Source organism: Oncorhynchus tshawytscha, linkage group LG19 (genome assembly GCF_018296145.1).
Source record: "Oncorhynchus tshawytscha isolate Ot180627B linkage group LG19, Otsh_v2.0, whole genome shotgun sequence".
Lineage (NCBI taxonomy): Eukaryota > Metazoa > Chordata > Actinopteri > Salmoniformes > Salmonidae > Oncorhynchus > Oncorhynchus tshawytscha.
In genome coordinates, this window is record NC_056447.1 from 21,921,135 (window position 1) to 21,946,338 (window position 25,204).

At 45.9% G+C, this 25,204-nt stretch overlaps 3 protein-coding genes across 4 annotated transcripts in view; 2 read left to right on the plus strand and 1 right to left on the minus strand.

The window, feature by feature from the left end:
• Positions 1-1,463: 1,463 nt before the first annotated feature.
• si:ch211-194m7.8 (olfactomedin-4) lies at positions 1,464-4,191 on the plus strand. Its single transcript, XM_024379258.2, has 5 exons — positions 1,464-1,671; positions 1,912-2,070; positions 2,231-2,443; positions 2,676-2,808; positions 2,971-4,191. The coding sequence occupies exons 1-5, from the start codon at positions 1,639-1,641 to the stop codon at positions 3,807-3,809; spliced, it is 1,377 nt and encodes a 458-aa protein (XP_024235026.1). The 5' UTR covers positions 1,464-1,638; the 3' UTR covers positions 3,810-4,191.
• si:dkeyp-50b9.1 lies at positions 3,983-18,385 on the minus strand. Its single transcript, XM_042301473.1, has 14 exons — positions 18,227-18,385; positions 17,956-18,121; positions 16,574-16,709; positions 11,030-11,222; positions 7,846-8,010; positions 6,381-6,468; positions 5,701-5,825; positions 5,558-5,619; positions 5,406-5,472; positions 5,098-5,182; positions 4,774-4,849; positions 4,567-4,638; positions 4,257-4,388; positions 3,983-4,166 (listed from the first exon to the last, which is right to left on the minus strand). The coding sequence occupies exons 2-13, from the start codon at positions 18,097-18,099 to the stop codon at positions 4,297-4,299; spliced, it is 1,305 nt and encodes a 434-aa protein (XP_042157407.1). The 5' UTR covers positions 18,100-18,121; positions 18,227-18,385; the 3' UTR covers positions 3,983-4,166; positions 4,257-4,296.
• A 130-nt stretch (positions 18,386-18,515) lies between these two features.
• Positions 18,516-25,204, plus strand: part of smpd3 (sphingomyelin phosphodiesterase 3) — a 36,233-nt gene continuing 29,544 nt past the window's right edge. The window contains exon 1 of one of the 2 annotated variants that reach the window (XM_024379255.2): positions 18,516-18,778. The gene's annotated coding sequence lies outside the window, so the exon portion shown is untranslated. Of the gene's footprint in view, positions 18,779-24,557; positions 24,717-25,204 lie in introns of those variants that run through there. The other variant, XM_024379256.2, reaches the window with a different exon arrangement.

Sequence of the window (25,204 nt, forward strand, 5' to 3'; positions counted from 1 at the left end):
ATAATTTGACGGTTTATTTCCAGTTTTTTTTCATAACAGAAAATTATCAAATAAAGGGTTCATTTTTCAAAAGTGACTCATTTGTCCTCCAATTCTGGAATGACCCAGCTAATATTAGGTTATAACTAGCAAAGCAAATGGTTCTGCAAAACGAATAATAAGATCATACACATACCGTTAGCTAGCTAACAGTACACTTTAATTTAAAATGAAAACGACTTTGTCAAAATTAGAAATGTGTAACATCTGAAAATGTGGCTAGCTAGACTCTTATCCGTGTTCTGATATCGGAGCAGATAGCCAAAGCGAATTTACCAGCTACGTCTATCAACAGTTGTTGCAGTGACATTCTATTGAAATGGTTACTTGCATAGTGGACGAGTCTTTTGTTAATAAAACATGTAGCTAGCTAGGTACACAATAAACCATAATCCCAACTCATGACATCACTACCCTGCATGAATATGCAGGTAGCTAACCAACCAGGTTCAATGTTAGCAAGCTAACATTAGACGAACTAGCCAAGCAAATGGCTCTGAGATAGGAATAATAAAATCATATACACGTATCGTTAGCTAGCGAGCCAGCCAGCTAACATTAGCTAGCTAGCTAACAGTACACTTTCATTTGAAATTAAAATGACTTTGTCAAAATTAGAAACTTGTAATATCTGAAAATGTAGCTAGCTAGACCATTTTACCCGTATACATCGTCACGGATGCCATGGTTGCACTTAGTTTGAAGCTGTAATCTGTAATCTGTTTTCTCCATCTCTTTAGCAATCATGCTCTAATTCAATTCCACTGATTTCAAAACTTGGTCCTCCAGAACGTGGAGAGCAACATGTATACAGTTCTACTACAATGCATTTAAAAAAAGCCACGATAGACAGAATTACCTACACATTCTGACCAGCTCAAATTGACAGAAGCGTGCTATATGGCAGACCAATCTGAACTCATCTCTCGGTGTGTCCAGCCCATTCATTATCTCAGCCAATTATGCCATAATGGAAGGTTGCTTTCTTTTTATGTGGCTAAACCAGCTAGACTTGTAATTTAACACATATATTTGTATTTACAGATGGCATACAAGTCTGTTATTAAGGCACATGAAAGTTCAAATGTTCCAGAAGGCATTTCTCCCCAAAAATGCATTTAGATTAAAATGGCTCTGCTGTGAAGTAGTGACCAGCAACATACACCTATTTTCCTGAAACAAGTCACTATTAGGAAGGTGTTCTTATTGTTTTGTACACTCAGCGTAGATATGCAGGTATGTAAATGTGTCCACAGTGCACACGTTTCATAACATATTTTTTTGTGAAATGTGAAGACCTCAGCAAAGTGGGTTGCGCAGTAAGGGAATCATGAATTGCACAAAGAGGTAGGAATATGGAACACACTTCCTGTCACTGATTCCGCCACAACCACAGTACATGTCCATATTTTGGTTTAATGGTTTCACATCCTAGTGATGAGCTAGACCTTTCTCAACCTCTGCATTTACATAGAAAAACCTGCCTTCTACAGCAAAAGTAGTAACATCTGTGGCTGTGTACATCTGTGTGTCTGTGTGCTTAAAAGCCAAAGTCGTTCCTTTTCGTTTCAGTGTGCCGTGGGTACTCTAACACTGACCATGCTGTTGCTCCTGTTGCTCCTGACATCCACTGTGAGTGCTACTCTTTGTCCACACTGCCTGTGTACTATTTTACATGACCTATATCATACATCTAATATCTTTTTTAAACCTCCACAGGTTTATGTTCATTGTAATTACAGCACACCTGAATTGTTCATATCTTTTTTTTTTTAAGGATTGATAGAATATTTCTGTCCACAAGTAGATGTTTTTATTCTGGTGTGTGTGAACAATTTAACATGCTTTTCTCTGCATGCTGTGCATACACAGAGTAATGGTGATGCCCAGCGTATTCCTGGCTTGAAGAAGGATGACTCATGTTCATGTCAGGTCAACAGTAGTGTCTGGGCGTTCCCTGCCAGGAAGTTTGAGGGGGTGCTGCAGCTGGTGCAGGACTGTGGCGACAACCTGCAAAGCCTCCAGTTACAGGTAAGGCGTGTTACAGTGGGCTATGATTATGTTCTGAAATGTTTTCCTGTTCCACAAACAACATGACCCTGGATATGGTATATTAAAAAAATTATCTCTTAGGGTAATAAGAGTGTGTTTTAAGTTGATTGATACCTGATATTCTCAACTGATTGTTTAGGTGAAGCTGTCCAACGAGAGGCTTCCTGAGATCCAGGCCACCATTAAGAATGTGACAGCTCGCCTGGAGCCGTACCAGTACCTGAACGACCAGGGTCTGTACACCGCCCTGCACCTGCGTCAACTAGCTAAGGAACTGAGGGAGCTGGAGGAAGACATCAGTTCCATACACCAAGACAAGCCAAGTGATCAGACTCAGAAACTGACCCAAGAGGTACATACAGTGTAGCTCACTTTGGTACATGTCTTTTTGGACAATCTTACATGCTATCACAACAACAACCCTCTCAACCTACAGATATATAGATGAATTACATGTTATACAATTTGGCCAATGTGGTTATACATGCATCTCAAATGGGGAAGAAATGAGAGCTTGCCAAGGTCTTTCTCTGGGTAGTCTAATGTGTAATGTGTTAATTTTGTCACTTCACTGTGTCTCCCAGATAGGTAAGGTACGTAAGGAGGTAGATAAGATGCATTTGTCAAACACCTTTAACATGAAGACGGTGAAGGAAAAACTCCACTCGCTGAAGAATGGCGTGGAGTCCTGCAGGACAATCCCAGAGGAGTTCATAAGTGAGTGTTGTGTTTATGTATGTTTCTGTGAGATAGCTAAAATATGTTATGGATTTTTTTGTTGTTGATTAATTGCCATCATTTGGACTTTTATTGATGTAGAAAATCAATCCTGCCCTGACTGTATGACCATCTGATTGACTCCATTGTCTCTTTTCCCAGGCAAGCAAGGTGTTTGCTCTCAACGCATCATGTCCAACATCAGCACCCCTGTGATCACAAAGATCAGCCCGTATGGCAAAAGCTATACGTCTGGGTCCTGGGGTCGCCAGGCCAAGCAGGTCATGGAAGACCAGGAGGGCAGTGGGGTGTTCTACTGGGTTCAGCCCCTCGTGAACAGCCACAGACTGGGGAACATCGTTCGACGCTACCGCTCCTACGACGACTTCATGGCCTCCAAGAACCACGAGGATGTGTCCGTGGCACCGTCCTACAGCCATGCTAATGCCATCCAGGGCTCCGGCACGGTGGTGTATGGTGAGGCAGTGTTTTATAACTGCTACTACTCCCCTGAGCTGTGCCGCTATGACCTACAAACCAAGGTCACAACTCGTCTGAAGATCCCAGACATCGGTACCAACAACGAGTTTCCCTACTGCTACTACAACTGTAAAGACTGGACAGACACCGACTTTGCTGCTGATGAGACTGGCCTGTGGGTGATCTATAGCACACAGGGTAACCATGGGAACCTGGTGCTGAGCCGGCTAGACAGCGAGGCGTTCAACGTGACACACACTTGGACCACGCGCCTCTTCAAGAAGTCAGTGACTAACGCCTTCATGGTGTGCGGAATACTGTATGCCACCCGTTACATTGACCGGTTCCATGAGGAGGTGTTCTATGCATTTGACACAGCGACAGGTAAAGACGACAACACCCTGGCTCTTCCCCTGGAGAAGATTGAGAACGGTGTGGCCAGTCTGAGCTACAACCCCATTGACAGGCAACTCTACATGTACAATGATGGTTACCTTCTGTCTTACCAAGCTATCTTTTAAAGTCAAACTTGTACATGAGGTAGAAACAGTGTATACTGTGTGACAAATCCCACATTTTGCTGTTTTTCTGCTTGTCTTTCTACACTTGACTTCTTCCTAAAAAATAAAACCACAGCAATGAGCCTCAATTATTTTGATTTTAATAAGACTCGGTTTTAACTGTGTTGAGGTGCTATAAAACACAATTAACAGACTGAACTGAGCTCTAAATTACTTTATTCAGTCAATCTTTTTTCTCAATGGGGGCATTTCACTTTCCTTTCCCCAAAGCTACTAAGGTAGACATGTAACACACACACACAGATGATATGATCTCTCAGTGTAGTCTTGTTGTATCCATAATAGTGCTCTTGTGCCCTGAAAATAAATACATCGAAAATTCCATTAGTTATGAGCCCTTTTTTTCCAAAATAGAAAGTATTGTTTCTCTTGTCCTGCAAATTGTACCGGAATCTTTTTCAGCTTGATTTCATTTTCAGCCTCTCTCCTACATCTCTGCATCTAGCGACAGGTCCAAAGGACTGGGAGGTGAGCTGATGGGTTCACTGGGAGATTCCGGGTCATTCTGGTTGGGATCATCTGAAAAGCAGAACATCCTTAAAGCAAATGAATACTGTTTAATGTTCACATTCAAACATAGATATAAATATAAAAACAAAGCTTCATGGAGATATCAGTAACTTGGTATGGCCAGTGCAGGGTGCTAGAAGGACTAGCAATGCAATCAGAACATGTTGGCAAAGCTAGCCACACTGACCTGAGTCGTAAATCACCTGCCTCTCTAGGAGCTGTCGTGTCTTCCTTAGTTTGTACTCCAAGAACTGCTGCTCTGTACACACAAACAACGCACAACAATGCTTCATGATCTAAATTCTGTACAGCATTGTGGATATGTCTGATCAAAACGGAGTAGGGCCTATGTCTGAGTATATTATATGAGTATATAAACCCATGTGAAACGGACCTACTCTGTGCCGTCGCTCTCTCTCCTTGTCCAGCTCATTGTTCAGGTTGTCTACATCTCTCCTCTGTAACTCCAGCTGAATGCGTTAACACAAATACACATGATATATATTTTATTGTGTACCTATTTTTATTTTGTTAATTTTCTGACTTTTTAACTCTGGCTTGTTGGGAAAGGACCCGTAAGACAATATTTCACAGTAAAGTCTACACCTGTTGTATTCGGCACATGTGACAAATACAATTTGATTTGATGTACAGTTATCTATCCAGGCTATATATTCCATAGGATATCCTCAAAGGAGGAGTGGCTGATTAGTCTCACCTGTTCTCTAAGGGTCTTGACCTCTCTGACTAGCCTTGTCACACACACGGCCTGCTGCTGATAGGCTGCCAGGGCCTTTGTCCTCCTGACAGAGATAGAGGAGACAACAATTACCTTCTGACAGGGTACAACAATCATAGTGTGTGATCTCACTTTCTATGTATGATGTTCCACCATGTAATAACACTGAGACATTGCTGTGCAACCTATGTGCTACTTTATATAGTCTCTGCTCTTATAAACAATGTTAGGGGTGCTCTCTATGGCCACAGCTGGGGAGTGTCACGTTGTGTGCTTAATTAACTCACGCCATCTCCACCTCCAGCTTGAGCTCCGGCAGCATCAAGGAAAACCCAGGGTTACGGCTCTCTGACTCTAGAGGAAGAGAGGATGGCAAAGGCTGGATTTATTGATATGACCAGTATGGAGCTCCCTATGTGGTAAATGTCAGGTGGCTCACCTGTGGTGAAGGGAGGTAGATAACTCATTAGGGTGGTGTTGGTCCACTCATCCCTCACTTCTCTGATGAAAGATAGACAGAGGTAAGATGTAAACAACATGGTGAACATGCAGACTGCTGCCGGTGAGGATGTGTTTCAGTACCTGAACTTGTCGTTGAGCAGGGCGTCGTCAGTGAGGCCACAGCGTGAGAAGAAGTCCACCGCGTCTGTGTCAGCGTGAGCGAGGAACGCATCGTAGGCCCCACACACTGATTGGGTCTTCAGCAGCTGACCACCACAGAGGAATAACGAAAACAACGCTAAGCTTTTATAATAGTATATCATCATCAAACACAGATGCTGGTAGATTTGGAACTGACAGGTACTGCAGAACCATACAGTAGTAGTTCACTGTAAAGATCTGCAAATCCTCTCATGGCAAGCAGGGGGCCCTCTAACCGCACAGAGACAGAGAGAGAATCAGAGATGCTGTAAGACTGCGCAGCAGACAGAGAAGAGCGCTGCCTTGATTTGACTGACACACCCAAACTCCTGACATAATAACAGACCGCTGGTTCATAGTTCAAGAAAATGTACATTCTGTATAGTTAACGCTCTGTGGTTACAGCATTTTGACCTTTCATCATGTACAACTTTTAGTTAGTAATGTTATTTTTAACTGGATTTGCCAGTTACTATTTTTCAAACCAGTATAGCCCAACATTACAGAGGGAATTTCTTCTGATTTCAGGTTCTCACTAAAGCACGGTTCACATAGCTACTGGGAACCTCTACTGTATATTCCCACTGAGCTGACAAACACATGCCCCAGCCCCACCCTACCTCTATGATGTAGCGACCCACTCCACAGTTCCGATAGCGCTTCCTGGTAGCCATCAGAGATAACTGTAGCACCTTCTCTCCTGTTGACCTGGTAGGGTGAAAGAGAGGTCAGACCTTTGCGTTTCCCAGTAGTGTTGTTGTTTGCTTTCGCTCAATGTCATGTCCATAGTTCCGCCAATAGCCATTACTATAGCGGTAATGCACATGATGGCCACACTACTATCATCCCCATTACCAGTGATGCTCTTATACTCCTGCATTGCATGCATTAGTGATGATCCCACCAGTTATGACGATTAGCTAGCAAGCATCTATGCCTGAGTTGATCCCTCTCCTTATGGCCATTACCATCTCTGTTAATACTGCTTGTTAGGTCCATAAGTAACCACTAGGGGTAATACTTCCAAATGTGATTAATATTACAGTTCCTATTTTAAGGACCACGTTCAATGGACTGGTGTGCCTCTAAAGCAGAAGATCTGAAACACTGTTGAGCTGCAGACTCTTAAGCACAGTTTCTCACTCTGCCACCACCATCCACTTCACTGGACAAACTGTGAAATTGTGGAGGCTCGGGTTGGCAGAGGGGAGAGGTGGAAGCCATTGGTAGGGAGAGGAGAGGGGAGGGTGGGGGCAACAGTAGAAAGGGAAGCAGAACGCTGCTGCTGCTCTCTCATTGGGAGGTAATTACACACTACCTCCCTCACAGCTCAGCGCAGTGTTCAGTTCAGCCATCTTCTGGAAATAGAGGCAGGCAAGCCGAGAGGGTGTGGGAGGGATGCAGGCCACAAAGGGTGGGACCCAGACTTGACTTCCAGAAGGGGACTTATAATGACAAGGCCTCTTTCAGCTTGAAGATATACATTTTTTTTTTTAACTCTTTAAAAAACCTGGAAGGAATCCACCCAGTCCAAGAGGAGAGGATGGATGGAAATGGTAATGCCTGCTCGACACTGTACCCAGTCTATTCCCTATACTGACTGGGTCATTGTGTTTAAGGGCACTTCCCGGACGGCCTTGGGGCTAAAACATTCCATTTTAATATGTCCTACCAGATACATAAAACTGTGGGTTCAAATAGAATGTTGAAAACATGGTTCCACACCCTGATGTAAATGCATTTTCTTCTGTGCAAAAACAGAGACAGGTGCTCAGGAATTCCTATGCTGTTGACGGAGGACTGAAAAAGGATAAATAACAGGAAACCGATTTTGGGAGAGAGATGTAGATGAAGACAGACAAGGAAATTATGTTCCTGTGGCAAAACCTGGGCTAGAGCTCAGCAAAAAGTATAGTAACTCTTTCAGGGTGTAACCTGTCCCAAGTTTTCACCGAAAGCCCCATCACCTCACCTAGGATCATTTTCCTGTGTTACATTTTGACTGTAATCTTTGTTCATTTTACCACAGTACCACATATCCCTGTGTACCTGATGTCTTACGCCTGCCCTCATACTGCTACTCACAATGTCTTTAACTCGTACGCTGCAGCCCCTACGATGAGTGACTCAGCTCCCACAGCTGTGGGCAGGAGTGGCTGGTCGTCTCCTGGAGTGTCTCTCTGTGCCCTCCGCTCCCGTGCCCTGGCCAGGAACTCCTCCAGCCCCGTACAGAAGGTCTCCCACGCAGACCTACAGGGATGGATCCCTGCACAGTTAGACACACAGAGATGGACTGACTGGGCCAAACAGTCCTCCTACTATAAGACGACTAGAGGTATGGCGACTGCTACACAAGCTAATGAGGCTCACCGAGGCACACAATCTAGTAAACAAACACTACAAGGTTTTTCACTACGAATCACAAGAAGATATTTAGCCATGCCTCTGCTGTCTGATAATCAATCTGCAAAACGGTGTCGGCACACAAGTTACATATCATAATGTTTCCATGCTCTAAAAGCTCTGAGCGGTAGTGTTTCAGCTCTCTACCACATCGCCTTGTACTTTGGGGTGCTTCAGTGCTCTGTAATAGAGTAACCTCATACTGTTCGGTATAGGTTTGTTTCTTCCCCTGTGATAAAGCTGTACTGCAGGCAGGAACTGAGTAGTGGGTGTTTTTACATGGACTCTCCCTTCCAGGAAATGTCATCTCCAGAGCATCAGTGCTAATGTTAGTTGGGCCTGCTCTGCTCTACTCTGCTCTGCTCTGCTGCAGGGAAGCTAAGCTCTAGTTGGACAAGTGAGAGCACTTGGCTGACAGCAGTGTCAGCCTTGGGAGTGGATATATCCTCATAGTCCCGTAATCTCATTATCTTTAATAGAGTCGCTCTTGTTAGCCGGGTCTCGCCTTGGGTTTACTTTGCCCTCATTTGTCATTCATGTCCATTAGCATCACATCAAAATGCAGAGACACAACCTTACAGCTATCAACACACTTACACTCACACATGCACTCTCACACGCACACCAGCATACGTGCGCACATGAACACACAAACCTGGAGGATATGGACACAACAAGCGGACAACTCACAGTCCTGAGACCACGCCACAACGTATGTAATACACTCAAAACACAGTCGGACACTACTCACTGGGCACAGAAGTCAGTCCAAGGTTTAGTTTTGATTTACATTGGATTGATTTGAAATCAAATCAAAATCAAATCAAACGAGCCGACTGTAGACTTTACCGTGAAATGCTGACTTACAAGACCTTAAGCATTATTTGGACAGTGTTGTACGGCAGGAAGTAGTATATTGCTATCATAATGGTGAGGGGGGGGAAGCTATTAACAAAGGAAGACAGACAGACCACTATAACCCTTAAAAGTGTAGTTCTTTCCTTTAGAGAAATTGCAAAGAAAGCCAAGGTGTCAGTGAGTACAGTTTCCTACACCATCAAAAGGCACTTGGAGACTCTGACGGGAAGACGTCTGGCAGACCCAAAGCCACAACAGAATCGGGCGTCTCTGAGAGTCAACAGCTTGTGTGACAGGTGGCTCACAGGACAACCGCTTCAAACACAGCTTGACACTGGTCAACGTAAGCAAGTCTGTTTCAACTGTGAAGAGAAGACATCGAGCTGTAGGTTTGAGCCGTCGAGTGGCAGTAAGAAAGCCATTGCTAAGATGAAAAATAAGAAAGAGGCTTGCCTGGGCCACGAAGCACTGCCAGCAGACAACTGAAGACCTAAAGGAGGTCTTTTGGACCGATAAATCAAAATGTGAACTCTTCGGTTCATCGTGCAGGGTCTTTGTACGCCGTCAAGTAGGCGGAAGGATGGTTCCTCAGTGTGTGACAGCAACTGTCAAACATGGAGGAGGAAGCGTGATGGTCTGGTGCACTTTTGCTGGATCCAGAGTTGGCGACTTGCACAGAGCACCCTGAACCAAAACGGCGATCACAGCCTTTTGCAGAGGTTCATCGTACAGCAAGATAACGACCCAAAACATACCTCCAGGCTAATGTCAGAACTACTTTAGAAGAAAAGAACAAAAAAAGTAGGCTTCAAAACGTGTGAATGGCCTTAAACCCCAAGGAGCTGGTTTGAGATGAACTGGGCAGAAAGGGTGAACGCAAAGCAACCTACAAGTGCATCACATTTGTGGGAACTTCTGCAACAGTGTTGGGAAGAACATTCCCAACACTACTTGATTTCCATCGTAGAAAGAATGCCACAAAGTGTGTTTGGCTGCAAAAGGTTATGTTAACCAACAGTGCCGTTCAAGAAGAAGAACATATTTACCAAGTAGGCTAAAATAAAAATAAATAGTAAGAATAACGAGGCTATATACAGGGGGCATCGGTACCGAGTCAGTGTGCGGGGGTACAAGCTAGTTGAGGTAATCTGTACATGTAGGTGGGTGAGAAGCGACCATGAATAGATAACAAGCAAGTAGCAGTGTGCAAGAAGGGGGGTCAATGTAAATTGTCCGGTGGCGATATTTATGAATTGTTCAGCAGTCTAATGGCTTGGGGGTAGAAGCTGTTAAGGAGCCTTTTGGTCCTAGACTTGGCACTCCGGTATGCTTGCCGTGAGGTAGCAGAGAAAACAGTCTATAACTTGGCTGACTGGAGTCTCTGACTATTTTCTGGGCTTTCCTCTGACACCGCCTAGTATATAGGTCCTGGATGGCAAGAAGCTTGTCAACTAACGTGAATTCAAAGTAAAATCAACAACAACAAAAACACAATCTCATTGGATTTAGGGTCAAAGTTGGATCTGCCCTGTTATTCCAGAGCAGGGATTCTGGTAGCCCCTCTTCTGTTCGTGTCTTTCAGCCCATCCTATTTAAGCACCAAACAATCCTATCAGCTTTATGGTTCCCTGAGGATCTACCTTTATATTCATCTTCAACCCAGTATTCAGACCAATAAATATAATTTCCATGGCACTCACTACGGCAATGCATTTGGAAATGACTTCAATGTGCGTAAATCCCTTATTTCATTCATTCATTCGTTTGTTTGTTCATTCATTCGTTTGTCTTAAATGCTTGAATTGTTTAGGGATTAGTGAGACTGATGTTGGCATTCTAAGTCAGTGCTATATAGATCCATCATGTATTAGTGTGAGCTCATGGATCAACACACCTGCCAATACCAAGAAGAGCTTTTTGAAATCAGGAGTGTTACAGTACTATGAGCCAATGTAACAGTGGGTCAGAGGCAGTAAAATGTGATGCGTGAGTTACTGTAGCACTGTACCTGGGCTCTGTGCCCTCCTCGCCATCTTCATGCTCATCAGAGCTGTCATCTGAACTGTCTTCTGATTCGCTGAACACTTGGAGGTATCGTCCCTCTGATTCTCTATCCCCATTTACCACTGCAGGTACAGGGGACCTCACCGGTTCCCGTCGAGGAATGGGCAGTGGTCTGCTTCTGTACTCTTCTAAAACATCTGGAGAGAGAAAGAAACAGGGGGAAAGTGAGAGAGGAGCAGTGGGGAAAGAGAGAGAGGAGCAGAGGGGGAGAAAGAGAGAGAAGAGCAGGGGGAAAGAGGGAGAGGAGCAGGGGGAAGAGAGGAGCAGGGGCAGGGGAAAGCGAGAGAGGAGCAGGGGGAAAGAGAGAGAGGCGCAGGGGGAAAGAGAGAGAGGAGCAGAGGGGGAGAAAGAGAGAGAAGAGCAGGGGGAAAAGAGAGAGGAGCAGGGGGAAAAGAGAGAGAGAGCAGGGGGAAAGAGAGAGAGAAGAGCAGGGGGAAAGAGAGAGAGGAGCAGAGGGGGAGAAAGAGAGAGAAGAGCAGGGGGAAAGAGAGTGAGGAGCAGGGGGAAGAGAGAGGAGCAGGGGGGAAAGAGAGAGAGGAGCAGTGGGGAAAGAGAGAGAGAGAGAGAGAGGGAGCAGGAGGGGGAGAAAGAGAGAGAAGAGCAGGGGGAAAGCGAGAGAGGAGCAGGGGGAAAGAAAGAGAGGTGCAGGGGGAGAGGAGGAAAGAGAGAGAGGGCAGAGAGAAAGAAAGAGAGAGAGGAGCAGGGGAAAGAGAGAGAGGGGAGCAGGGGGAAAGAGGGGGAGCAGGGGGAGAGAGAGAGAGAAGAGCAGGGGAAAAGAGAGAGCGGAGCAGGGGGAAGAAAGAGAGAGGAGCAGGAGGAGAGAGAGAGAGGAGCAGGGGGAAAGAGAGAGAGAGCAGGGGGAGAGAGAGAGAGAGAGAGCAGGGGGAAAAGAGAGAGAAGAGCAGCGGTAAAGAGAGAGAGATGCAGGGGAGAGAGAGAGAGAGAGGAGCAGGGGAGAAAGAGAGAGAGGAGCAGGGGAGAGAGAGAGGAGCAGGGGAGAGAGAGAGAGAGAGAGAGAGAGGAGCAGGGGGAGAAAGAGAGAAAGAGAGGGGAGAGAGAGAGAGGGAGCAGGGGGAGAAAGAGAGAGAGAGCAGGGGAGAGAGAGAGAGAGAGAGAGAGAGAGAGAGAGAGAGAGAGAGAGAGAGAGAGAGAGAGAGAGCAGGGAGAGAGAGAAAGAGAGAGAGGAGCAGGGGGAGAAAGAGAGAGAGGAGCAGGGGAGAGAAAGAGAGAGAGGAGCAGGGGGAGAAAGAGAGAGGGGAACAGTGGGGAGAGAGAGGAGCAGGGGAGAGAAACAGGGAGAAGAGAGAGGAGCAGGGGGAGAAAGAGAGAGATGAGCATGGGGTAAAGAGAGAGAGGAGCAGGGGGAAAGAGAGAGAGGAGCAGGGGGAGAGAGGCGCAGGGGGAAAGAGAGAGAGGAGCAGGGGGAAAGAGAGAGAGGAGCAGGAGAAAGAGAGAGAGGCGCAGGGGGAAAGAGAGCCAGGAGCATGGGTAAAAAGAGAGGAGCAAGGGGGAGAAAGAGGGAGCAGGGGTGAAAGAGAGAGAGGAGCGGGGAGAGTGAGGAGCAGGAGGAAAGAGAGAGAGAGAGAGAGAGAGAGAGAGAGGGGGCACAGAGATAGAAAGAGAGAGAGGAGCAGGGGAAAGAGAGAGAGGAGCAGGGGGAGAAAGAGAGAGAGGAGCAGGGGAGAGAGAGATAGTAGCAGGGGGAAAAGAGAGAGGAGCAGGGGGAGAGAGAGAGGAGCAGGGGAGAGAGAGGAACAGGAGGGGAAGAGAGATGAGCATGGGGTAGAGGTAGAGGAGCAGGCGGAAAGAGAGAGAGGAGCAGGGGAGAAAGAGAGAGAGAGGAGCAGGGGGAGAAAGAGAGAGAGAGGAGCAGGTGGAAAGAGAGAGAGGAGCAGGGGGAAAGAGAGAGAGGAGCAGGGGGAAAGAGAGAGAGGAGCAGGGGAAAGAGAGAGGAGCAGGGGGTAAAGAGAGAGAGATACAGGTGGAGAAAGAGAGAGAGGAGCAGGGGGAAAGAGAGAGAGGAGCAGGGGGAAAGAGAGAGAGGAGCAGGGGGAAAGAGAGAGAGGAGCAGGGGGAGAAAGACAGAGAGGAGCAGGGGGAAAGAGAGAGAGGAGCAGGGGGAAAGAGAGAGGAGCAGGGGGAAAGAGAGAGAGGAGCAGGGGGAAAGAGAGAGAGGAGCAGGGGGAAGAGAGAGAGGAGCAGCGGTAAAGAGAGAGAGATACAGGTGGAGAAAGAGAGAGAGAGCAGGGGGAAAGAGAGTGAGGAGCAGGGGAGAAAGAGAGAGAGAGGAGCAGGGGGAGAAAGAGAGAGAGGAGCAGGGGAGAGAGAGAGAGAGGAGCAGGGGGAGAAAGAGAGAGGGGAGCAGTGGGGAGAGAGAGGAGCAGTGGGGAGAAAGAGAGAGATGAGCGGGGGGAAAGAGAGAGAGGAGCAGGGGGAAAGAGAGAGAGGAGCAGGGAGAAAGAGAGAGAGGCGCAGGGAGAAAGAGAGCCAGGAACATGGGTAAAAAGAGAGGAGCAAGGGGGAGAAAGAGTGGAGCAGGGGTGAAAGAGAGAGAGGAGCGGGGAGAGAGGAGCAGGAGGAAAGAGAGAGAGTGAGAGGGGCATGGAGATAGAAAGAGAGAGAGGAGCAGGGGAAAGAGAGAGAGGAGCAGGGAGAGAGAGAGAGAGTAGCAGGGGGAAAGAGAGAGGAGCAGTGGGGAGAGAGAGGAGCAGGGGAGAGAGAGGAACAGGAGGGGAAGAGAGATGAGCATGGGGTAGAGGTAGAGGAGCAGGCGGAAAGAGAGAGAGGAGCAGGGGGAGAAAGAGAGAGAGGAGCAGGGGAGAAAGAGAGAGAGGGGAGCAGGGGGAAAGAGAGTGAGGAGCAGGGGAGAAAGAGAAAGAGGAGAGGGGGAGAAAGAGAGAGCAGGGGGAAAGAGAGAGAGGGGGAAAAGAGGGAGCAGGGGGAAAGAGAGAGAGGAGCAGGGGGAAAGAGAGAGGAGGAGCAGGGGGAAAGAGAGAGAGGAGCAGGGGGAAGAGAGAGAGGAGCAGCGGTAAAGAGAGAGAGATACAGGTGGAGAAAGAGAGAGAGGAGCAGGGGGAAAGAGAGAGAGAGCAGGGGGAAAAGAGAGAGAGAGCAGGGGGAAAGAGAGAGAGAGCAGGGGGAAAGAGAGAGAGAGAGAGGAGGTGGAGAAAGAGAGAGAGGAGCAGGGGGAAAGAGAGAGAGGAGCAGGGGAAAAGAGAGAGAGAAGAGCAGGGGGAGAAAGAGAGAGAGAGATACAGGGGGAGAAAGAGACAGAGGAGCAGGGGGAGAAAGAGAGAGAGAGGAGCAGGGGAAAGAGAGTGAGGAGCAGGGGAGAAAGAGAGAGAGAGGAGCAGGGGGAAAAGAGAGAGGAGCAGGGGGAGAAAGAGAGAGAGGAGCAGGGGGAGGGGAGAAAAAGAGAGAGAGGAGCAGGGGGAAAAGACAGAGAGGAGCAGGGGGAAAGAAGAGAGAGAGAAGCAGGGGAGAAAGAGAGAGAGAGGAGCAGGGGGAAAGAGAGAGAGGAGCAGGGGGAAAAGAGAGAGAGATACAGGTGGAGAAAGAGAGAGAGGAGCAGGGGAGAAAGAGAGAGAGAGGAGCAGGGGGAAAGAGAGTGAGGAGCAGGGGAGAAAGAGAGAGAGAGGAGCAGGGGGAGAAAGAGAGAGAGGAGCAGGGGGAAAGAGAGAGGAGCAGGGGGAAAGAGAGAGAGGAGCAGGGGGAAAGAGAGAGAGGAGCAGGGGGAAAGAGAGAGAGGAGCAGGGGGAGAAAGACAGAGAGGAGCAGGGGGAAAGAGAGAGAGGAGCAGGGGGAAAGAGAGAGAGGAGCAGGGGGAAAGAGAGAGAGGAGCAGGGGGAAGAGAGAGAGGAGCAGCGGTAAAGAGAGAGAGAGAGATACAGGTGGAGAAAGAGAGAGAGGAGCAGGGGGAAAAGAGAGTGAGGAGCAGGGGAGAAAGAGAGAGAGAGGAGCAGGGGGAGAAAGAGAGAGAGAGATACAGGTGGGAAAGAGACAGAGAGGAGCAGGGGGAAAGAGAGAGAGGAGCAGGGGAGAAAGAGAGAGAGAGGAGCAGGGGGAAAGAGAGAGAGGAGCAGCGGTAAAGAGAGAGAGATACAGGTGGAGAAAGAGAGAGAGGAGCAGGGGAGAAAGAGAGAGAGAGAGCAGGGGGAAAAGAGAGAGGAGCAGGGGAGAAAGAGAGAGGAGCAGGGGGAGAAAGAGAGAGAGGAGCAGGGGGAAAGAGAGAGGAGCAGGGGGAAAGAGAGAGAGGAGCAGGGGGAAAGAGAGAGAGGAGCAGGGGGAAAGAGAGAGAGAGCAGCGGTAAAGAGAGAGATACAGGTGGAGAAAGAGAGAGAGGAGCAGGGGGAAAGAGAGAGAGGAGCAGGGGGAGAAAGACAGAGAGGAGCAGGGGGAAAGAGAGAGAGGAGCAGGGGGAAAGAGAGAGAGGAGCAGGGGGAAAGAGAGAGAGGAGCAGGGGGAAGAGAGAGAGGAGCAGCGGTAAAGAGAGAGAGAGAGATACAGGTGGAGAAAGAGAGAGAGGAGCAGGGGGAAAGAGAGTGAGGAGCAGGGGAGAAAGAGAGAGAGAGGAGCAGGGGGAGAAAGAGAGAGAGAGATACAGGTGGAGAAAGAGACAGAGGAGCAGGGGGAGAAAGAGAGAGAGAGGAGCAGGGGGAAAGAGAGTGAGGAGCAGGGGAGAAAGAGAGAGAGAGAGCAGGGGGAGAAAGAGAGAGGAGCAGGGGGAGAAAGAGAGAGAGGAGCAGGGGGAGAAAGAGAGAGAGGAGCAGGGGAGAAAGACAGAGAGGAGCAGGGGGAAAGAGAGAGAGGAGCAGGGGAGAAAGAGAGAGAGAGGAGCAGGGGGAAAGAGAGAGAGGAGCAGCGGTAAAGAGAGAGAGATACAGGTGGAGAAAGAGAGAGAGGAGCAGGGGAGAAAGAGAGAGAGAGGAGCAGGGGAAAGAGAGTGAGGAGCAGGGGAGAAAGAGAGAGAGAGGAGCAGGGGGAAAAAGAGAGAGAGGAGCAGGGGGAGAAAGAGAGAGAGGAGCAGGGGGAAAGAGAGAGGAGCAGTGGGGCGAGAGAGGAGCAGGGGAGAGAAACAGGGGGAAGAGAGAGGAGTAGTGGGGAGAAAGAGAGAGATGAGCATGGGGTAGAGAGAGAGGAGCAGGGGGAAAGAGATAGAAGAGCGGGGGAAAGAGAGAGAGGAGCGGGTGGAAAGAGAGAGAGGAGCAGCGGGAGAGAAACAGGGGGAAGAGAGAGGAGCAGTGGGGAGAAAGAGAGAGATGAGCATGGGGTAAAGAGAGAGGAGCAGGGAGAAAAAGAGAGAGGAGCAGGGGGAAAGAGAGAGAGGAGCGGGTGGAAAGAGAGAAAGGAGCAGGGGTGGAGAGAGAGAGTTGCTGAGACAAAGATGGAGCAGAACATTACAGAAGATGTTTGATGTCTGATGTCTATCTCCAAAAAGGCCCACTCTAACTGTGTGAATAATAACCATACTTTAGAAAGTGAAGTATACCTGAGGGTTGCCTGAGCAGGATAATAGTGTGCGTTCCATGGCTGTGTACCGTGTCATGGACATCTCGAGGGCCAACATCAGGGAGAGACACATCAAACAGAGCAACCACTGAACTCAGGATGTCCTTATTTTCTACCTGTGGAAAACACACACACTCATGAAAACACACACACACACAACCCTTCCATATCCTACTCTTCCAAGACACTGGGATTTAGCAGGATTTGAAAGTGTAATCAATTAATAATTAGAGTTATGGGACAATTAAAGGCCTGCGGCAGGAGGAATACTATTGATGATAATATGACCTATATGCATAAAATACGCATCTGTACAGACAGGCTCGTGGGAGGCAGAGAGCCAGGAAATGGGAGGCAGAGAGCCAGGAAATGGGAGGCAGAGAAGTCGAAGGGGTGGAAAGAACATCATAATGAAAGTATGAACGAGAGGAAATGAGATGGGTGACGAGAAAGAGATAATGGGAGAAGGTGTGTGTTTTGTGTGTGTGTACAGTTGTAAGATCTTCATTTGAACACTCTTGTTGCTTAGAATTAAATGCAGACGAGATTCATGATTCACATAAATTTACTGATGACCTGAACTAACACTTGGTTATAGTAACAGTATTGCACTTTTCATATATCCTCATTTTGTCTAGCTAATAGCCTAACCACCAGTCAGTCAAGCAACATTATGGACTAAGCGTTCAAATCCTGTTGCTGCAGGATTATTTTGCTGCGATAATACTGGTCAAATTAAGATCCAACACCTGTATGTGTGCACTTGCTATTTTTTCTCTCCATTTCTCTCTCTCTCTACCCTCCCTCTCTCTCTCCTATTCTACTGTAGCTATTGCAATAATTTGTTTAGTCATCTACAGTGGTTTCGCAACAAATGAACTTCACAACCAAAGCTAGGTTCAGTGTGTGTCTATGAATAGGATGAGGGTAAACCGCAAGCAGCAACACATGCACACAACCCACACAAATGCGCATGAGAATACAGACTTGGCTGCACTACTATACAGTATCTTCAAATGATCAAACAAACATAAGGGCATTTGTTCTATATGTTGCATCTTGGCTACACAGCAACACTCCCTAACCCCTTTGGCAGAGCCAGGCATTACAGTCGTTTATTTTTTGTGGTTCCAGAAGAGTGGATGCATTTGGACTGCACTCTATAATTAATCTGATTGCCTGTGAGAGGAATTCATCATAGAGTCGGTGGGTATGATGACACTTGTGCTGTTTCCAGCGGAAAAGGGGTGCTACGGTAGGGAGGGGATGGACAGATGCACACAAGTTATTCAATGTGAGCGAGATAATATGTCTAGATAAGAAGGCAAACGGATGCAGGGGAGTGGCAGGAGTTGCGAGTACCTGTGGAACGAGCTCATTGGCATCACTGATTCCCAGCAGCTCGTAGAAGTGAACTTTGATGGGCTGTGCAGTAAAGTCACCTCTGCTGCCATCTATTTTGGGCTTGAATTTCACTGTGTGGAGACGGACCACACAACCATCCATATTCACAGGCTCTTTATTTACCCTGCAGTAATGACAACAACAACACAAATACTTGTCATGTTATCATTCAAATCGAAGCTAACAGCTAATTAGCTAACTAGTGTCTAATACGAGCTATGCCACTTACTTGCCTGCTGCTGGTAGCCTACAAAAACTCCAACGTTATGTTATGGTAACTATGGAAACACTGTGGCCGACTGTGCATTCTGGGAATTGAAGTCTAAGAAATGTTACAGCGCAGAAGAATCGAACTGGAACCTCACTGAGAAGTGACCAGTGGTTTCAGGACGCGTGTGTGAGTGGGCCATGCAATCTCACGTTTGCATTTCTACTTAATTCAAATAGTGCATTTAATTGAGTTAAAACCAACCCAACTGCCCGAACGAGCACCAGAGTGGTCGTCATGAGAGGCTTCAGGGATTGTCTCTGCCTTTCGATTGGCGGTGGTCGTTATGAAAAGGGAGTGGCATCGTAGCCGGTGAGCTATGACGTCAATGGAGCTGTTCAAAGTGTGGTGGTGCTGGAAGGAATCTCACGCAGTTCATCAGCACAGGCTCTGCGGCCATAAAGTGGACTGGATTTCAGAGCATCAAAGGCTATTATCACGGTTCAGAGGGGGAGAATACCGAAGAGAAATAGTGCTCCACCTGTTTGAATAAATCAGCGAGATCTGAAAGAAGTGAGTAGCTATTCTGAATCGCATGATTTGCGAGGGAATAAGGGTTGGGTTCATGAAGAAATGTGGCTTTTAGAACATCTTGAGCACGTTGCGATAGTAGAAATTTTTCTTTGCCCTTGTGAATTTTCTACCATACACAAACGGTCCTGATTGGTTACTTCGTGTTACCTCTTGCCTATAATAGCTTTATTGGTGCGTTTTTGTCTTTGTAATCCGCTCCTTTCACCTCAATGACTATTGCATTACACAATGGGATGATTTGCCTTCTATTTGCATAAGTCCCAAGGATCGAATGTTCAAGGCACATCGAGTGTGTGTTTGTGTGTAAAAGACGAGGGAGAGCGAGAAAGGGAGACGTTGTTCGTTTCACATAGACTAGTCTAGTAAATAAAACCGATGGAATTAAAAAAAACATTATGCGCGCACATTTCATGTAGCCTACTCCTCATAATTAATTGTCTCTCTACATATTATATTCTTCTTATTCTTTATATATTCTTTATATATTCTTCTTCAACGGGTGAAGTTACTTGGACATGGTGGCCAGGAGAAGTCACTTGGACATAGTTTGAAAAATATACCCTTTTATGAGAAGTCGTAATAACAGTTTGCATGAAATCAGTAGGCCTAGATATCAACACTGATATCAACACTGACAGAATTGTAGCCTACACTCTTTCCAAAAGGGTTCTTTGAGGAGATAGGGTTCTACCAAGAAGCGTTTTTATCTGAAGAGCCCTTTTTGGAAGCCGTGGGTTCTTTGAAAGGCAAAGGGTTCTATCGAGAACCTTTTTCATCCCAATATCCGTTTTTAGAAGAAAGGGTTATTTTATGATTATTTGGAAGGAAATAAGGATTCTTTGGAAAGTAAGAAAGGTTCTACATATATTGAACACTTTGAATATGAATACTTTTTATTTTTATTTTACCTCAGTGTTTAAACTTGAACATCAGGAGTTTGAGTAATCTTAAAAAGATAGGTGTGAGCATGTTTTAAACTGTACCAATAAAGGAATATTTGTAGGCTAAATTTATCTGCTATTCTCTTATTCATTTTATATATACTGTACTGACATAGTTGATATCTTTGCCATGGTTTCTATCTTTAAAATGAGTATTTTCTGTGATTTTATTGAGCATTGTAGGATAATAGAAGGGAGTATGTGTGGTACACAGTAAATTGGCCAGTTTGACTGACCTCATGTTGATTATTCAGTGTAACATTTCTAGTGTTGATTCAGGAGTTAAGTTAACTTAACACTCAGTGGCATGAAATAACCTACAACCAGAGTTGAGTGTAGAGTAAAATACTCAAAACCACACCCATCATTATGATATTTCCCAGCATATTGCAGGTTGATTTTCAGAATTGTTTGTTTCAATATCTGTGTTTTTGCATGTAGATTGATTAGTTCATTAACCTTATGCTATACACAGATAAATAATATACATTTTTCTAAATGAAACCAAACTGTTAGTAGTTGGACTTATTGCACCCATTACTGAGATTGATGTTCCAGTTTAGATCATTTACGTACTCTCATTAATTAATCTTCCCTACCCTGACATGTGTTCTGTATGCATGTTGTGGGTGATTAAAAGTACCAATTGTTGGATATCCTCACTCTGGCTGGATTCCAATAGGAATTACACATCACTTTGCAAGCCAGCATAATGTGACGTGAAGACCTGATGTGGTCTGTAAACCAGGAGTTTCAGAGCACTGTTTTAATGTATAACTAAGCCCTCAACAAAAGGCCTAATGATATATGTAATGTATTGTAATAAATCGTTTTTTAAAAGGCTATTACGACTGGTGGAACCGTTCATAGAGGGTTTAAGGAATAACTTTTAGATGATAAAAGGGTTCATGGTGGAGCCATTTATAGAGGATTTTATAAGAAGAACTCGTCATAGAGGGTTCTAGGTAGAACAATTTACAGAAGGTTCTATGAATTACCCTTCATAGAGGGTTCTAGGTAGAACCCTCTGGAAAGGGTCCTCCCTAGAACCAAAAATGATTCCCCTAGGAGACAAGCTGAAGAACCCTATATGGTTATACTAAGCACCTTTTTTTCTAAGAGTGTATTGAAATAGGCTAGTGTTATTGACTGAACATGACTATTGATTTAGCCCCCATGTTGCTGTAGATTCAGTAGAAACTAAATCTTTGATTTCGGATAGTGATGATATTCCAATGATAGGTGTGGCACAGCCGGTGTGCACAGGCTGCTCTCTCAGTCGGTGTGCATCTCTGATCCGCTTTTTGGCTGACGTGGTGAGAAAGAGTCAGGTGCTATAAAACGCCTCCCTTCTCGTGGATAGACGCTGAAAGCTGAGGTGACAAGGGAGGGAGCATGAGGATGCTGGTAGCTGATAGGCCTAAGTGTGTCCCATTAATTAAAACACAACCTGCAACTCGTGGTCAAGGGTGATAGGCTATCTTCAAAATGTGGGTAAAGAAAATATAGGCATTCAATCTTCAAAGTAGCCTATAATTGGATAGAATTGAGTGGGTCTACTTTCACTTCATCACAGACTTGCCCGGTGTATGTCTGGCTTGCCTATCAAACACCCATCTAACCACTGTTCAATAATGAACCAGGTGGTCAGGCCAGATGGGGGTTGATGGGCCTTGCACAGGTGATACAGGATACTTCAGGATTCGATTTCTTTTATGTGTAACCTACATTACAGTCTCATGAGTAAGTGACAGCCAAATGTAAATAAGAGGCCAGTGACAGTGGTGACAAAAAAACATTCATGTTCAGTGTCACTGTCATTATAGTCTTCAATACTATAAGCCTGTGTTTTTGTCCATGCAGTTCCAGATGGAGTAGGGCCCATAAAGGAAAAATCCACCCAAACAATACATTTTGGTATTTTTTTTCATTAGTGTTAGCAATCAAGTTTTCAAGATATAGGACTTATAAGCAAATTGTCACCTCCTACGTCATCATGTATCATGTATCAACAGTGGACAAATGGGCTCCTTTAAGTGCTATCAAGTGAGGCTGAATACACGACTCGGTACATGGAAATGCTCTGTTGTGTATCCTGCAAGCAGGCAATTTTCTCAGCTAGAGGATGCAATCACTAATCAAATGCATTGTTGAATGCTTTTAGCAAAATAGCAGCAATACAACACTGGTCCCACTGTGAACATCTACAGTCTTGGTGCCAAAAAGTCGTTCCTGAGCTTCAAGAGGAAATAGGGCCCTCTGCCATTCTAGGCCTACGCTGCTTTCACTCTTTGTGACACTGAGCAAGTTGACAAGGCTCTCTCTCCATTTAGGCCCATACACTTAGAAATAAGGCGCTATCTAGGACCAAAAAGGGTTCTTTGGCTGTCCCCAAAGGAGAACACTTTGAAGAACCCTATTTGGTTCCAGGTTGAACCCTTTTTGGTTCCATGTAGAACCCTTTAAACAGAGGGTTTCACGTGGAACCCAAGAGAGTTCTACCTGGAAACAAAAAGGGTTTTACCTGGAGCCAAAAAGTGTTCTCCTTATGGGGACAGCTGAAGAACTCTTTTGGAACCCTTTTGGAACCCTTTTGGAACCCTTTTTTCTTAAGACTGTGCCTTCTTCCTTCTTTCTTTCATTTACTCCGTTCTGACCATCTGCCTTATTTTCAACATACATCATATTTCCATCCAAGTCTACTTGTCGTTCACTCTCTCCTCTCTCACACAACCCTGTCCCTCTCTGTCTGTCTCTGCCATCTCCATTTCCTCTCCATCTGTTTGTTTCCATTCACAGTGCCCGGGTTAGGTTGTCAGTGTTGTGTAGCCTGATGTTCCCGCGGATGTATTATTATACAAAGCGAAATGGTCCAAAACTCAGCGAAGCTGGCTCAATTTAGTCTAACCCACGTCACAGTATTGACACAGCAAACTGAATCACATAAATACATCCCGTACGATTACCGGAAAAGACTTCTCTCAGTGCCTCCACTTTTCAGCATAAGACATGTTGGCTCGGGACAACAAACATCATGCAAAAAAATATATTTCAGTAAGATTTATTTTAACACTGATATAATGATTCTTCATATATCCGAATAGTTACACAAACTATGAACCCCACTTTAAACACTCAAGCCTAAGGACAGATGATTTACTGCAGGTTTATTAGCTGCACATGACCCCTCTGATTCTATGGCATTTAGAAAAGATTACCGACATCTCAGACGTCATTCAGAGTGTGCACTCAAAGAACACACAGGGAAGGAACAATATAACAAGGTTCAATTGATGATCCCAAACGGTACAGCAGATTTGATTTGTGTGCTCTAAAATCCGATTTCTTCAGATGAAAGTCACTGTACAGTGTTTACAGATTTCTCTGAAATATGACCTATAATAAATTACAATATGAGTGAAATAGTTGCTAATTAAGTATGTTAAAGTGCAGCTTATCTGTGTTGGAATGGTGTGGGCGTACCCCAACAACCAAATGGTGTGGGTGTATACCTGTCATTACAAATATTAATGCGAGTACACCGCTGATTGGCCAGCTCATCCTACTCAGGATGACATCATCCTCTGTGAGGAAATAGCAAGCATTTTTTTTCATGTCTGTTTGAGATACAAGTTTAAGGTGGGGTTTTTGAAGTGTTTTTTCTCTCTAATGTATGCTTATGCCACAAATACAAGTATAGGATGAGTAAACAACATTATTTGGGAATGAGCTAATAGAATATTAACTTTTAAAAGTGAGATTTTCATTGGACGGATTAGGAAAAAAAACATTTGCTGGTGGATTTTCATATGCTAAAAATATCACTCAAAGTATAGGACAGAGCAGCCTACAATTAGTCTAGTAGAGTGCCATGGTGGGATTTACTCAGCAGGGATATGCTAAGTTTTATTTAATGACCTCTCACTGATCATGTGTTTAAGCCAGTTCATAGTATGTGTGTTCATAGTATGTGGTAGGGAAGGAGGGAGGGGGAGACCTGGGTGATATTGGCAGTGTTGTGTGAACAGACTTTGTGAACATGGAGAGAGGATGTGTTCTCCACCGGTAGAGGGGAAAATATGACCGACACAAGAGGGGGAGGATTTGGGTTTTGTTCACTAAGCCAGGGTTTTGTATTAGCCTATGTATGTGCACATGTGCGTGTTTGTGTGACCAGCAGCCCTCAACTTGTCCTGTCTGTCTTTGCCGTCCACTCATCAATGCACTCAGCCACCCACACTGCCAGGCTTGACCCATGCCATCCTCTCTCCTACAAAGCCAGAGCAGAGCTGTGTCATTAGGTACAGTATGCTGCCGGTTGCTGGTCTGGGTGAGTGTGTAATTATGGTGCTGTATGGGTGCTCAGGGTGGTGCTATAGTCTTGCCCCAGACGGTGGATCATGTGGAGACAGGCGCTTCCAACTCTGGGTCTGGAGAGGTTTCCTCTTCAAGGTCTTGGCTACAGGCTGATCACAGGGGGAGAAGTCAGTGTGGGACCTGGGTCTGGGTGGGGTTCACTCCCCCATACCAACACACCCTGCCTATCCTTCTGGAACCTATCAGATGGTCTTTCATTACCTAGAGGCCATGCTCTGACCTCAAAAAGTGTGTGTGTGTGTGTGTGTGTGTGTGTGTGTGTGTGTGTGTGTGTGGTTTTGTGTGTGATTGTGTGTGGTTTTGTTTGTGTGTGTGTGTACATTTGTGTTGTGTTGTGCATTTGGTTTGCGTGTCCTGTACATGTGTGTGAGCATGTGGAGCAATGCTTCTGTGTCATTAGCCTACTACACTCTGTTGGCTTGTATACTGTGATTGGAGATGGGATGGACTGGCGCGGTGGAACATTTAGCAGACTGCTTGCTGCCTCAGCTACACACAGACCTAGAGAGCAGCTATAGGAGGGCTGCTGTACAACATGTAGGATGTGGTGCGTTCTTCAGAACCTGTTCACACGGTGGTGCTTGTTGTGACGGGCAAAGGTACGGACACTCGTTTTCTCTCCCTCCCTCTTCTCTCCTGTCTCTCTCTCTCCGCTCCCTAGATGGTCTTGTACTCACCTGTGTTTGCCGTTGCCTGAACTTTGAGTGGTTTCCGTGGCAACCTTCACCTGACACTTCAGGGAATACCTGTGATCTCTCTCTTTGTCTGTTCTTTCTCAATCGGTCTTGTTTTTCACATTTTGTTACTCCTGTTATGAGAAGCTATGTGTGTTGTTACCATTACATCAGTTTACGTGCTGATATTGCGTTATCCCACTGCTAAAGGGATTGCCATGTTTATTATGCCAGGCCTTTGCTTTGAAGCTAAGCAGCTTATTCAAAAAGTGGCAGTTCCTTCAAGTGGCAGTTGGTTTAGTTTCTAAAGACCATATAAATTGAAATATGGTCTCTCAGTGTGCAGCTCTTTGTGGAGCTTCTTTAAAATTACTTATATCTACTATTACCTGGTTGAAGAACCCTAGAAAATA

What these genes read in the sequence shown, in the direction of transcription:
- si:ch211-194m7.8 (XM_024379258.2), top strand. Translation starts at nt 1,639, where the DNA reads ATGCTGTTGCTCCTGTTGCTCCTGACATCCACT. An exon ending in TGTTGCTCCTGACATCCACT is followed by an intron (nt 1,672 to 1,911) that starts GTGAGTGCTACT and finishes GTGCATACACAG; the next exon opens with AGTAATGGTGATGCCCAGCG. An exon ending in TGCAAAGCCTCCAGTTACAG is followed by an intron (nt 2,071 to 2,230) that starts GTAAGGCGTGTT and finishes CTGATTGTTTAG; the next exon opens with GTGAAGCTGTCCAACGAGAG.
- si:dkeyp-50b9.1 (XM_042301473.1), bottom strand. Translation starts at nt 18,099, where the DNA reads ATGGATGGTTGTGTGGTCCGTCTCCACACAGTGAAATTCAAGCCCAAA. An exon ending in CTGCTCAACGACAAGTTCAG is followed by an intron (nt 5,620 to 5,700) that starts GTACTGAAACAC and finishes ATCTTTCATCAG; the next exon opens with AGAAGTGAGGGATGAGTGGA. An exon ending in AGAGCGACGGCACAGAGTAG is followed by an intron (nt 4,639 to 4,773) that starts GTCCGTTTCACA and finishes TTGTGTGTACAG; the next exon opens with AGCAGCAGTTCTTGGAGTAC.